The sequence below is a fragment of the Neomonachus schauinslandi genome, chromosome 13 (assembly GCF_002201575.2).
Source record: "Neomonachus schauinslandi chromosome 13, ASM220157v2, whole genome shotgun sequence".
NCBI lineage: Eukaryota > Metazoa > Chordata > Mammalia > Carnivora > Phocidae > Neomonachus > Neomonachus schauinslandi.
In genome coordinates, this window is record NC_058415.1 from 86,745,353 (window position 1) to 86,760,038 (window position 14,686).

The window sequence follows — 14,686 nt, forward strand, 5'->3', positions numbered from 1 at the left end:
CATCTCCTCTGGAACAGGCCAGAGTCTGTCCTTCCTCCCTCCATGGGACTGTGACCCCTCCAGGTGACCTCAGGGCTGAGCAGCTGGGCTGTGATCCCCTCTGAGACCCTCCTGGGTCTCCACAGTGGAGGTCCTCCCCTCCTGTCTGGTCTGGTACCCCCCCACCAACTCCCACTCCCCTCCCCAGTCTTGGGGCCGCCCGGTGCCACCAGCAGCAGGAGTGTTGGATCTGGAGCTGGTTAGCTTTTGGGGGGAAAAAAAAAAACACAATGCAAACCCACCTCCCAAAGCCTGAGCAGGATGCATGAGCAAATCTCGGAGGCTTAGCCCCTCCTCCCATCTGGACCCGCCAGGGCTGTCCACTCCCAACCTCAGTGGTATAGTCTTTCCACTGATGACAAGAGCAGTTTGGAAAACGGGAAAGTTCAAAAATCAAAATACCCTCACATTTCACCCAGAACAGCCCCCAGCTAACTTTTGGTGAACAGCTGATAGGCACTTGTAGTAAGTGCTAGGCCCTGTGCCAAGCTCTTTATAGGCAGTAAAGCATTCCTCTTCCTCCTTATGAGAGGTTATCCCCAAACTACAGATGGGGAAAGCAAGGCCCAGGCCTGGACTCAAACCCAGTCTGCCTCACTAAGCCTCCACTACAAGCCTTTGGTGGGGGTTCCCAGGGGAGCTGCTAGCCCAGCATGATGGGACCCTCGCTGTGCCCCCGACACATGGTAGGTGTCCCTGTATTTGTTGGGCAGTTTCATCAGATGGGGCCAGGACAGCTGGGAACGGGCCTTGCCTCAAGTGAGCTTAGTCTCACTGTATTTCCTGCATCGTTTGTCTTCTGCCTGCACTTCTCCCCCAACTGAGCTCCTCAGAACCTCTTCTCCATTCTCAGGAGCCTGGCCACCCCCCTCCCTGGCCCTCGGGAATCGGCACCGAGCAGTCACTCCCAGGGCAGTGGGCCCAGAAAACACGACTTGACTTGGGGCCAAGGCTCCTGAAGGCTGAGCTCATGTCCCCACGCTCACTCCCAAGACATTCTGTCCCTTCGCCATTCAGAAAAATGTCATTCCGGGGAAGGCCAGGGGCCAGTCTTCAGGAGCTACAGCCAAAATGGCCCCATCAGCTGCTGAGCAGGGCCGGTGGCTTCTGTCCTGGCTGGTGGTGTCCACTGTGCCAGCTGTATTTGAGACACCCAACATCTTGGGCCTGGGGGGTGGGTGGGGAACAGGAACCAGGGTTTCTCCCTCCCTCATTCTGGAGACCCAAGCCCCCATCTATATCCTCTTCCTCTTTCTTTCTTCCTTTTTCTTTTTCTTTTTAGATTTATTTATTTAAGTAATCTCTGCACCCAATGTGGGGATTGAACTCAGGACCCAGAAATCAAGAGTCATATGCTCTTCCACCTGAGCCAACTAGGTGCCCCTAGCCCCTTCGCCTCTAAGATATCCCTTTACCTGCTGTCTTCCTCTGAGCTGTAGGCTGACCCTTCCATCTTTCCCTAATCCTCCCAAGGCTGACAGAGTTTCAGGGGATCAGAGCTGGGAGAGGGCCAGACAATTCTCTGAGGGACCTTTTCCACCTTTGGAACACAAAGCCACTTGGCCCAGTCTGACCCGTCTGATGTGTATCCCCCCACCCCCACCCCCACCCTACATTGATGCTGGTGGCCTGGGGACTTTCTAATCCACGCGTGAAGTCCAGAGAGGGGCTGACATTTGTGCTTGCTTCAGCAGTACATATACTAAAAAACAGAGAGGGTCTGACATTCATCAGAGGTCACAGTGAGTCAGGGTGCCTGGACTGGGACTCTGGGATCCTCCTGCCTACCCGGCTTCTTTCAACTGACACTCCTGGAATACAATTTCTAGGCACCTGGTTAGCAGCCAGAAGGGTGTGGTTTCTGCAAAGCAACTGGGAGGGAGTCATTAAAAACCATGAAGGAGATTGGAAAGGGCTAATCCTGGATTAACTGGGGGATGGACCCAGGGTATTGAGCTGGGTCAGAGGCAAGGGCTCCATCCAGGCACAGAAGTGATGGGGGGGGGGGGGGGGGAGGGGGGGGGGGGGGGGGGGCTGGGATTGGGTTTCGTCAGGGTAGGCAAGGGTTAAGTCCTCCTGGGCCTCCCAGGCTCCAGCTACTCTGCACCCCCACCGGACTAGGAACTTCCGAACTTGAACTTCATACTCTAATTTGTATTTTCTCCTCTCTGGCCTCCAGCAGCGCAGCACCCAGAGTCTCATCCTCATGGCCTGCCCGAGCCCCTCCCAGCTCCAGAAGGTAGGGTCATGTGGGGTGGGGGTCCGAGAGGATCAGGTAAGAGTTGGGGGTGCCTCCGCGCCTCTAGTAGACCCTGGGAAACTCAACCTGACCCCCTGCCATTTTTCAGAAGAGGAAACTGAAACCCAGAGTGGTCAGTGTCCAACCACGACCCCTAACTTCTGCACACACAGCCGGGGGCCGTCAGGGCCACAGGTCTGGGGTGAGGTGGGAATGTGTGATGGAAACCAGAATAAAGAGTAAAGATCAGGTGCGCCTGGGTGGCTCAGTCGGTTGAGCGTCTGCCTTTGGCTCCGCTCATGATTTCCGGGTCCTGGAATTGAGCACCGCACCGGGCTCCCTGCTCAGCAGGGAGTCCGCTTCTCCCTCTGCCTCTGCCTGCCCGCCCTGCTCCGGATCCGGCGCACTCGCGCTCTCTCGCAAATAAACAAAATCTAAAACAAAAACAAAAAGTAAAGACGGGCCAGTCCAGGCCCGGGAGTGGGCCCTGAGAGCAAAGAGGGAAAGAGGGGGGGACCGCGGGCGGGGGTGGGATGGGGTGGGGGGAGGAGCCAGGGCCCGGGATGGGGCGGGGTCAACGAGGGGCGGATCACCCCGCCCCCGCCCCGAACCCGGCGAGGGCGGCCGGGTCCCACCAGCGGTCAAACACGAAAGGCTAACGCTTGGGAATTAAGAGTGACACAGACTTAAAAAACGCGACCCTTGTTTGTTCCTGATGCCAAGAAGAAAATGCTGGGGCACCTGGGTGGCTCAGATGGTTAAGCGTCTGCCTTCGGCTCAGGTCATGATGTCGGGGTCCTGGGATCCAGCCCCACATCGGGCTCCTGGCTCAGCGGGGAGCCTGCTTCTCCCTCTCCCTCTACCTCTCTCCCTGCTCATGCTTTCTCTCTCTCTCTCTGTATCTCTGTGTCTCAAATGAATAAATAAATAAATAAATAAATCTTAAAAAAAAAAGAAAATAGAGAAAAATCTCAAAGAAGAAAATGAAAAACTACCCATAATTTGCCACCCTGAGACTTAGTATTTTGGTAGACAGCCCTAGAATCTTTAAAAGTCGATCACCATAGCTACTTCTTATGAGTGTTTGCCCAGCGTTTTATAAAGGAGGAAGTACTGTTTCTCCGACTTGATGGTCTGAGGGCCAAAGAGGGAAGGGGGCCACCCAAGATCTTGCACTGGCTAAAATATTAATCTGTGTTCAGCTTTTTTTTTTTTTTTCCCCATCTCACAGTGTATCAGGCACATATGTCCATGTCAGTAAATATTTTTCTACCACATGATTTTTATCAGCTGTGTTGTGCTCCAGATAGATCAAACATACTTTGTTGAATGACTCTCCTTGTGCTGAGCATTTAGGTTGTTTCCGATTTATTGCTCTCGTTCAACCAGCCTCAGTGAATATCCCCATTAGTACATCTTTGCTCCCTTATTTGCTGAGCCCCCAAGTTTTTACCTCAACAAGTTCTTGCCTCAGCGTGTCTGCTGGGTCACGGGTACACACAGTTTGCTGTGGGTGACCTAGTTCCCAAGGAGGAGATGTTCAGCTTGATACTGATGTGAGGATTAAGTTTTTTTTTAAAGAAAGATTTTATTTATTTATTAGAGAGAGCGAGAATGAGCATAAGCAGGGAGAGAGGCAGAGGGGAGAGGGAGAAGCAGACTCCCCGCTGAGCAGGGAGCCCGACGTGGGGCTCCATCCCAGGAGCCCTCGATCCTGACTTGAGCCACCCAGGCGCCCCGAGGATTAAGCATCTGTCACACAGAGCTGTCCAGAGACCAAAGGGACCACGGTGGGTGAGCATGAATGTCCCAACTTCCCATGTGTGGAAGCCAGAACTGGGCATCCATGGGGGAGTGAGGGAGGGAGTGGGGGGGAGTCAGTAATTGGGAATCAGATACTTCACAGTGGGTTCAAGAGGTGACTTCCAATGCTAAGATTTTATAATGGTCTGCAAGCAAACATGTAGATGTTCTCTCTCTCCTCATGCCTCTCAATAGCCACAGAATAAGAGGTCTGGAGGCAAATCAGAATAAGCTCACTGTTTTAACCTGTCCGGCTGTGCACTGCATTCAGGACAAAGCCCACCTCCTTGCCTGGCCTGCCCCCCCCTCCTGCCTCCCTTCTGCCCCCACCCTCACTTTGCTCCATCTGGCCCCAATTCCTTGTGTCCCTCCCATGCGTAGGGACTTCACACATCCTGCTCCCTTGGTCTAGAATTTTCATCCTTGTCTCCAACTCTCATTATCCTGCTGGTCCCCTTTATTTTTTTAAAAGATTTTATTTAGGGGCACCTGGGTGGCTCAGTCGTTAAGCGTCTGCCTTCAGCTCAAGTCATGATCCCAGGGTCCTGGGATCGAGCCCTGCATCGGGTTCCCTGCTCTGCGGGAGGCCTCTTTCTCCCTCTCCCACTCCCCCTGCTTGTGTTCCCTCTCTCACTGTGTCTCGCTCTGTCAAATAAATAAATAAAATCCAAAAAAAAAGATTTTATTTATTCGCGCGCATGCGCGCGCGAGAGAGCACGAGCAGGGGGAGGGGCAGAGGGAGAGGGACAAGCAGACTCCCCGCTGAGCAGGGAACCTGATATGGCACTGGATCCCAGGACCTGGAGATCATGACCTGAGCCAAAGGCAGCCACTTAACCAACTGAGCCACCCAGACGCCCCTGCTGGTCCCCTTTAAATGCCAAATGTCAGAGCTGCTGCCCTGAGACTCCTCTGTCCCCCCATCTGGTTTACATTAGACACCTCTGCCTTTAGCTCTTGAATCTGCCCTCCTCCTCCTTGCATGCAGCGGTTTGTGACAGCACATCTCTCTGCACACTGGTTTGTTTGATGTCAGCCTCCGTTGCTAGACTGTAAGCTCCAGGACGGCAGGCTTCCTCATTACTGTAGCTCCAGCCCCTAAAACCATGCTGGTACACAGTAGATGCTCAATGAGTTGTAGTTGAGTAAATGAATGAGGTTGTATTCCCATGTGACCCAAGCCCACTGGAGGGGAAGAATGGGGGGGGCACCTCCCCTTCCTCCTTCCTTCATTCAAGCAACCAATATTGGCTGCTCCTCACTGGGTTCCAGACACCGTGGCTGGGGTGGGGGTGCGTGTGGGGGAGACAGAGCAATGAACAGGACACTTGGTCCTGCCCTCACACAGCTTTGGGTTTCAGGGAGGGGTCAGGTCAGTCCTCATAAACAGCGTGTGAAAGGGGGAAGCCTGAGTTTTCTTCTCGCCTTCAGTTTCAGGAGGATGGATTCCTGGTGCTGGAAGGATTTTTATCTGCAGATGAATGTGCCGCCATGCAACAGAGGATTGGTGAGCTAGTGGCTGCCATGGATGTCCCTGCCCACTGCCGCATAGAATTTTCCACCCGGGAAGATGAGCAGCTGGGAACCAAAGTAAGTGCCTGGGACAGGTGAGAATGGGATCTGGTCTTTGATGGGGGAGCTCAGTCCCCAGCCAGAGCAGCAGCCTGGAAGGGAGGGCCCCGAGGCCCATGGGCTCGTTCTGGTAACAAATCAGGCCCTGAGCCCTCCCTGTGCCAGGCTAAGTGCCTTATCTGTGTATTTCCTTCGCTCCTCACTATGGATTTTTTTTTTTTAAGATTTTATTTATTTATTTGACAGAGAGAGAGAGAGCGAGCGAGAGCAGGAACACAAGCAGGGGGAGTGGGAGGGGGAGAAGCAGGCTTCTTGCCGAGCAGGGAGCCCGATGCGGGGCTCGATCCCAGGCCCCTGGGATCATGACCTGAGCCGAAGGCAGACGCTTAATGACTGAGCCACCCAGGCATCCCCTCACTATGGACTTATAAGGTTGGTGTTATTACCCCCATTTGACAGCTGGGGAAAATGAGGCCTGGCTCACTTGCCCCACACCCTGTGGTTAGTAATTGGTAGAATGGGGATTTGAACCCAGATCGGCTGTTCACGGCTCTGCTGTAACTCCTTAGTGGTTCTCCTGCCCCAAGGGCCTCTTTTGTGGCCAGCAATCCAGAATGAGCCAAGTGATTCTGATGGACCCCGCCCTGTGTCAGCCTTATCCGCCAGTGAGACTAGAAACACAGCTTCTCCACCCCCACCCCTCTTGACTTAATAGGACTCAATACAGTTTGACGTGGGGTAAGTTGAGACTCGGGGTTCTCCCACACAGTTCACTTAACCCTTCAGGAGCCTGTCTGTGGGGGCGCCTGGGTGGCTCAGTTGATGAAGCGTCTGCCTTCAGCTCAGGTCATGGTCCCAGGCATCGGGCTCTCTGCTCAGCGGGGAGTCTGCTTCTTCCTCTCCCTCTGTGAGCCCTCTCGCTTTTGCTCTCTCTTAAATAAATAAATACAATCAGAAAGAAAGAAAAAGGAAGGAAAGAAGGAAAGAAGGAAAGAAGGAAGGAAGGAAAGAAAGAAAGAAAAGAAGGAAAGAAAGAAAGAAAGAAAGAAAGAAAGAAAGAAAGAAAGAAAGAAAAGAAAAGAAAGAAAGAAAGAGAGAGAGAGAAAGAGAAAAGAAAAACGGAAAAAGGAGCCTGTTTGTGGGGTGGCCCCTGAGCCAAAGCTGCGGTCCCTGCCTGCTAATACAGCTCCTTCATGCTGTGGAGCTCCTGCCATCTGGTGGTCATAAAGGGAATTACAATGGCCAGAAGACGGAACCAGGAGAGCGCGGCTGGGGCACTTCAGTAGGACTAAGGGTTACAGAATAATTTCCTCCAAATAGTGGGTTTCATTTGCCCTCACTCCTGCCTTCTAGGTGGAGACAGCAGAGAAGGGGGTCCAGTGCCTAGATACAGGTCACTCAAGGCCCCAAAGAGTGAGGGGGGCCAATCTAGTGCCCTCCAAGCTGCCTTCTGAGAATGTTCCAGAGACCAGTGAAGGGTTGGGTGGAGAATGGGAGAATAAAGTGTCTTGGTTTATAATGCTTGCAAAGAGCTCAGCACAGTGCCTGGTACTCGGTAAACCCTCATTATTCACCACTGATATTAAGACTTTGAAATGGGCATTAAAAGGAAAAAGATCAGGGGCACCTGGGTGGCTCAGTTAAGCCTAACCCTCGAGGTCCTGATCTCAGGGTCCTGATCTCAGAGTCCTGGGATCGGGCCCTGTGTCAGCCTCCCTGCTCAGGGGGGAGTCTGCTTGTCCCTCTCTCTCTGCTCCTCCCCCCACCCATGTGCGCACATGCATGAGCGTGTGCTCTCTCTCTTTCAAATAATTAAATAAAATCTTAAAAAAAAAAAAAGGAAGAAGATCAGTGGGTGTCCCATCCCCTTCCAGCTTACTTTGAGTTATTTTCTGACTCTGTAAGTTGTATAGAACTGATAATAACAGGGGAGCCTGGCTGGCTCAGTCAGTAGAGCATGTGACACTCGATGTTGGGGTCGTGAGTTCAAGCCCCATGTTGGGTGTAGAGATCACTTAAAAATTTTTAAAAATTAAAAAAAAAACTGATAATAATGTCCACAGAAGTGGGTATGAAGTGGGTCCAGCAGAATGCAATTATCGTTTGTAGATCGATCCGTGTCCCATCTATCTGCAAATTCATTTCAGCATTCTTGGAATTCTTTGAACATTTTACTGGTTCCCTTGTGAATTAAGGAGTCAAGTAGAATCTTTGACATGTTTAGCTTCATTATCTTTAATTATTATTATTATTTTCTAAGTAGGCTCCATGCCCAGCATGGAGCCCAACGTGGGGCCTGAACTCACAACCCTGAGATCAAGACCTGAGCTGAGATCAAAAGTCGGACACTTAATGACTGAGCCATCCAGGCGCCCCAGCTTCATTATCTTTAATATTATTATTATCAGTTATGCTTCCCTGATTTGTTTCCCTCACCCTGATCCTGATACAGAACAGCTATGAATGTTGGAAAACAAACGTATAGTTTTCAGTGGGAAGTGTGGTGAAAGGGCCCGGCAGGTCACCACAGACCCCGAGGCACACGTGAGAGCAGGTGTGCACGCGTGAGGGAGCCAGGGGGCAGTGCCACCTGGAGAACTTGGGGGGTCAGCACCCTCAGCTCCATTCGTGTGACCACACAGGAAGGTAGGGAGATTGTGCTACATGATGGTAGCCAAGGGCAGTTAAAACCACAGGGAAAACACTGGGCATCTTCCTGAAGCGTCACTTTCATATGACGCTAAGAAATGTAAACCATGGAGGCGCCTGGGTGGTGCAGTCAGTTAAGCCTTCGACTCTTGGTTTTGGCTCAGGTTGTGATCTCAGGGTTGTGAGATCGAGCCCCACGTCGGGCTCTGTGCCCAGCAGGGTGTCTGCTTGAGATTCTCTCTCCCTCTCCCTCTGCCTTTCCTCCCCCAGCGTGCGCCTCTCTCTCTCTAAAATAAATAAATCTTTTAAAAAAAAGAAACGTAAAACATGATATTAAAATTTTTTTTAAAGATTTTATTTATTTATTCATGAGAGACAGAGAGAGAGAGAGGCAGAGAGAGAAGCAGGCTCCCAAGGAGAAGGGAGCCCGATACGGGACTCGATCCCAGGACTCTGAGATCATGACCTGAGCCGAAGGCAGACACTTAACCATCTGAGCCACCCAGGCGCCCAACATGATATTAAAATTAACAAGGAAAGGTTATTGAGAAAACAGAAAAAGATGAGTAATAGGTTATATTCATCAAGCATTTAGCTGTGCCCTGGCTGTTTTCTGTTTAGCAACAGCAGTAATGATGATGATAAAAGCAGATATTCATGCGGCACTTTCCACATTCCAAGGACTGTTCTGGTGCTTTATGTATATACCAATTCAAAATCTCTACAATGCCCTATGAGATACCTTTAATCACATCTCTACTTAATGAGGCAACTAAGCCCAGAGAGGTTCGGTACTGTGGTTGTGGTCACACAGCAACCCCCTGGCAGAGCTGGGATTTGAACCCGAGTATTCTAGCTCTATGGGCTGTGCTCTCAACTACTGTAAGATTCAGCCTCTGCCCGAAGCCTCCACCAATCCAGAGGAGGTCTGTTCTTTTATTATTTCCCTTTACAGATGAGGAAACAGGCGTCGAGCAGTAAAACAAGTGACCAAGGCTACCTGGGAACCATGCCTGTTTGAATACGGTGCCTAGGTTCAGAATCAGACCGTACCGAGCATAAGAATCATGTGACTTATTAAGAGGTTTCCAAGAAATTTTATGCTTGTGGCTTCCTATTGCACTTCCAGGCACTTGGGGTTCCTGTTCACTGAGGTCTGTGCCTCAGTGGATGAGTTTGAGAAGGGCCAGGGGGGTCTGTAGCCCTGCGGGGTTGGGAAGCATGAGCATCCCCTTCCCTCTTGGCCGGGCCCAGCTCTGACCCTGTGATGCTCTCTCAGTCCCTCTGACATCCCCTCTCCACAGGGCCAGGGCAACAAAGACTATTTCTTGAGCAGTGGCGACAAGATTCGATTCTTCTTCGAGAAAGGTGTTTTTGACAAGAAAGGTTCGGAGCTGGGGCCCCCGGGGTGTGGGAAGGGCTGGACTGGGGTGTCTCCCCCCACAGCTGGGGGGCCCCCAAGGCCAGTTGCTCAGGGGAAGGTGGACTCCAGCTCATTTGCCTGTACCTGTTCCTTGTGCTACAGGAAATTTCCTGGTCCCTCCGGAGAAGTCCGTCAATAAAATTGGCCACGGTAAGCAGGTGCCTGGGGGAAAGGAAACAGGGAAACTGAGGCCTGAAGAGCCTTGGGGCCTAACCCAAGGACCACCGTAAGTTAGTGGCCCAGCAAAAGGCATTTCTGGCCTCAGTTCCCCTTCTGGGCCTGCTCCTCTGGCCTTATGATGCTAATCCTAGACACTGCCACCACAGCGCTGGGAAGAGGGGCCACCTTAGCCGCCCATGCAGATGGACGTGTGCAGACCCTCTGCTGCCCGACCTGGTAATGATCCAGGCCTCAGGCATGGGGGGGCCTCCTGGTTCCCACTGCTTCCTGGAGCCTCCTTCAGGAGCACTTAACATGTTAGCATCGCCCATATTCTGAGACCCCAACATGAAGCTAGGGTGCCATCTTTTTTTCCGCAGGATCATACGTTATAATTTATTTTGCAGACCGCTTATTATTTTTTTAAGATTTTATTTATTTATTTAGAGAGAGAAAGAGAGAGTGTGTGAGCAGGGGGAGGGGGAGAGGGAGAGAGAGAATCTCAAGCGGAATCCCCACTGATCGCAGAGTCCGATGCAGGGGCTCAATCCCATGACCCTGAGATCATGACCTGAGTCAAAATCAAGAGTCGGACGGACGCTCAACTGACTGAGCCACCCAGGTGCCCCCACTCATTTTTAAACTTGAAGTTATATCATGATAGCTTTCTGAAAAGAATTGTGGTAAAATACATATAAAATTTGCCATCATAACCATTTTGAAATACACAATTCAGTGGCAATAAGTATATCCAACCCTCACTTTTTTTAAAAAAGATTTTATTTATTTATTTGAGAGACAGAGCACGAGCGGGGAGGGGAAGGCACAGAGAGAGAGGAAGAACCAGACTCCCCACTGGGCAGGGAGCCCGACGCGGGACTCGATCCCAGGACCCCGGGATCATGACGTGAACCCAAGGCAGACGCTTAACCGACTGAGCCACCCAGGTGCCCACCATCCCTCACTTTTTGTAATGACAACAATAATAATAATGAGGTGATCAGGTATTCGGTGCCAGGCCCTGGCTTGAGGCCGCACATGTGTTAGCCCTTTGAGTCTTGGGGCAGCCTGAGAGGCAGGGCTCGTGTCTGGTTCTGCGGTACAGAGGAGAAACAGGCTTAGAGGAGAGAAATGGTCACCTGAATCAGCACAGAGCAAGTGGCAGGACCGAGATTACTACCAAGTTAGGGGCCCCTTTGAGTCAGGTCTGGAGTGAGGTTTCCAGATGGCTGCAAGGTCGAGAATAAGGTTGTGGGCCCATCTCTTGGTTATAAACCAGCAGAAAGCTCAATGCATACAAATAGGTGAGAAGCCATAGTAAGGCCCGTGTCTGGGCACCCAGGGCCAGGCACGGAGGGACGCGTGAGGGCGGGGGGGCTGGCTCGTCAGCCTGCCTCTGTCCTGCAGCTCTGCATGCCTATGATCCTGTCTTCAGGAGTGTCACATACTCCCCCAAGGTGCAGGTGAGCAGGGGTGTGGATGAGGGTCGGGGGGGGCCCAGATGTGAGTGAGGGCAGGCTGGAAGTTTGACCTCTGTCCCCTTTCAGGCTTTGGCCAAAAGTCTGGGCTTCCAGATGCCCGTGGTCGTGCAGAGCATGTACATCTTCAAGGTGAGCTCCCCGGTGCTCCCCAGGCCTCAGTTTACCCTCTGTAATATGGGCAGAGTCCTCATACCAAGCCCCTCCTTACGATGGGGCCAAAAGCTGCTTCCCTGAGGAATTACTAAGTTGCAAGGAGAACATGCAAAATCCATCTCCTCTGGGTAAGGCGCCTGGCATTTAGTTGGTGCTCAGTTAAAATTTTGTGGCAGGAGGGAAGGAGACCCCTAGGACTCCCTTCTTCCTTCTTTTGCCATTGAAATGCTCTGCTCCCAGCTTCAAGGCCCAGCTCAGTGCCACCTCCTCCAAGAAGCCTTCCAGTTTTCCCCTGGGAAGAGAGGGACCATCTCTGATTGTGGGGCTGAGAGGCTTAGCCTCAGGCCTGGGCCCAAGTCACTCTTGCCACCCCTCACTTCTGCCTTTGCTCTCGGTAGGCATGCGTGTGCCCAGACTTGGAGCACCCTGTGGGCAGGGCGCTTTCTCTCTTTGCAGCCCTCCTGGGCCTGGCACATGGTGGGTACTCCATAGCTGGGTGCTGGCGTGGAATCCTCAGAGGATAACCTGTGGCTGGGTTAGGGCACCCCACAAGACTCAGAGCGGCCCCTGCTCCAATCCACTTTCCTCTGGCCTCACCTGGCCCTTCTTCTCTCTTGCAGCAACCTCACTTTGGTGGCGAAGGTGAGCTGAGAACACGCTGTGGGGGCCAGCAAAGGCCACGGTGGGAGATCTGGGGCATTGGTGGTTGTCAGGTCTGTGGAGGGAGGGATGGCGCTTGCTGAGGTGTCCATGGGCAAGAGGGAGAAGCTAACTTTTGTTCCCCTCTGGATGCACAGATACCCTTTATAGCCTCCCTCGTGGGCGATTATCTACTTCTGCTTAAATACCTCCTGTGACAGGGGGCTCATCCCCTCACAGCCAGCCCTTTCCTCTCTTGCATGAGCCCAAGTCGGCCTCCTTGTGACTGCCTGCTCCTCCCCACCATTCAGCCTGAGGACAGTCTCCTGAAGGGATGAGCAGCCCCTCCCTGAGTTCAGCACCCCCACCTCCTTCAGTCGGTCCTCCTCCAAATTCTTTGGAGCACCCACCATTAGGACACCTTCCTCTGGACACTGTCTGGATTGTTCAAGTCCCTCTTCAAGTTTGGGGCTTGGAAAACACACAGTTCCCCGGGAAGGAAGGAAGGGAGACTAGCATCTGCAGTCTGAAGTCCTTTGTTCAGTGGTCCTCCGTCCTGGCTGGGCCCCAGCATCGGGTGGAGGGGGTTAAGATGTGGATGCAGGCCAGTCGCACGCCCTCTCCTTTTGTACTCTACTCCCCAGTCTTACGCCGCCCGGTGGACCCTCTGGTGGCTGTTTGGTAAAGGATGGTGGCTTTAGTTGCCTGGCTAGAATCAAACCACATCAGCCACTTTTTAGCACGTATAGCGTTGAGCCCGGTACTAAGCACTTTTCACACACTGTGTCGTGGGGTCCTCCAGCAACCCTATGAGGTAGGTGACTGCCGAGGCCACTTCATGGTTTAGGAAATGGAAGTTTTGAGAGGTGAAATCTCGTGCCCTGAGTCTCCAGGCCAGGAAGTGGTGGGTTTCCAACTGACCCGGGAAGGCTCTGAGAGCACCAGGGAGTGGGGAACAAGGCCAAGGTGAGGTGGGCCAGGTTCCTCATGCCCGGGGTTGGGGTGGCCTGCTGCAGTCGCCCCTCACCAGGACTCCACCTTCCTGCACACGGAGCCCCTGGGCCGGCTTCTGGGCATATGGATAGCACTGGAGGATGCCACTCTGGAGAATGGCTGCCTCTGGTTCATCCCAGGCTCCCATACTGGTAAGGACACCTGTCTCACCCTGCCCACTCGTATCCCTCCCCCCAACTGGCAGAGAGGCCAGGATAAAAGAGAGGCTAAAGGCTCCACCTTGGCCTGCAGGTGGGGTGTCCAGAAGGCTGGTCCGGACCCCTGCTGGCTCGAAGCCTGACGTCAGCTTCCTTGGGTCAGAGCCTGTCCGGGATGCCAGCCTCTTTGTGCCCACCCCAGTGCGGAGAGGTAGGTGGGATGCAGAGGACAGGGAGGCAGGCTCCGAGGCCGTGCCTGTGGGTCTGTGCTTGCTCCGACCACCCAGCTCCCCTGAGGGCCGTGAAGTCACAGAATGGGAGGTGGGACTGGAAGGGCACTGGGAAGTCTGAGGGCCGCACCATTAACCGGAAGGCCTCCTGGATCAGGCTAGAATTCAGACTCTGCTCTCTCTTTGGGCAAATGACTGAACCTCTCTGAGCCTCAGTCTTTCCAAACGTAAAGTGGGGAAGTCAGTGAGATAGAGGATGCATACAAGATGGGGCACACAGCAGATGCTGAACGAATGCTGGCCATTCCTTTTAGAACAGGGCAACCTGATGTCCAGCCTGGCTTTTTTTTTTTTTTTAAGATTTTATTTATTTGAGAGAGTGAGAGCATGAGCGGGGGAGGGAGGCAGGGACAGAGGGAGAAGGAGAAGGAACGTGGGGCTCAATCCCAGGACCCTGGGATCATGACCCGAGCTGAAGATAGACGCTTAACCACTGAGCCACCCAGGCACCACCCGGCCCAGCTTTTGATAGTGAGGTCCCAGCTGCTTGGCACAGTACAGACACTTTGGCCTGGTTCTGCAAACACCACAGAAGGGGATGCCCTTGCCAAGGCTTGCCAAGGGCACAGGTCACAGCAGAGGGGACTTGGTCCCAGGGGAACCTCCGGCCAATAGCATAGCCTCTGACCCTGGGGGATGAACAGGCCACAGAACCACCCAAGGGAGGAGGGGCTTTGTCCCTCCCTGCCAAGTGTTCTCCTGATCTGGTGCGTTCCTGCCAGGGGACCTCGTCCTAATCCATGGAGAAGTGGTACACAAGAGTGAGCAGAACCTCTCCAACCGCTCACGCCATGCCTACACTTTCCATCTCATGGAGAGCTTGGGCACCGTCTGGAGCCCGGAGAACTGGTAGGTGGCAGGGTGTGTGTGTGTGTGTGTGTGCGCGCGCGCACCTTGGACAAGCTCCTGAAGAGGTCCTGGAGGCAGGGAGCAGTGACACTCGTGCCTCAAAGTCATCTCTCTCTCTCTCCGCAGGCTCCAGCCAACAGCTGAGCTGCCCTTTCCCCCACTGTACACCTGAACGCCCTCTCTGGGCCGGGCCTGGCCCCTCTGGGTGAAGCCGTGGACCGCACACACCAGCGCCTTGC

At 53.2% G+C, this 14,686-nt stretch overlaps 1 protein-coding gene across 1 annotated transcript; it reads left to right on the forward strand.

The window, feature by feature from the left end:
* Positions 1-1,977: 1,977 nt before the first annotated feature.
* PHYHD1 (phytanoyl-CoA dioxygenase domain containing 1) lies at positions 1,978-14,684 on the forward strand. The gene is made up of 12 exons (XM_021691431.2): positions 1,978-1,987; positions 2,222-2,278; positions 5,513-5,671; positions 9,613-9,688; positions 9,828-9,875; positions 11,292-11,347; positions 11,432-11,494; positions 12,139-12,160; positions 13,174-13,302; positions 13,403-13,519; positions 14,321-14,447; positions 14,574-14,684. Exons 2-12 carry the CDS (start codon positions 2,246-2,248, stop codon positions 14,617-14,619), a joined length of 876 nt encoding a protein of 291 aa, XP_021547106.1. The 5' UTR covers positions 1,978-1,987; positions 2,222-2,245; the 3' UTR covers positions 14,620-14,684.
* Positions 14,685-14,686: the final 2 nt, after the last annotated feature.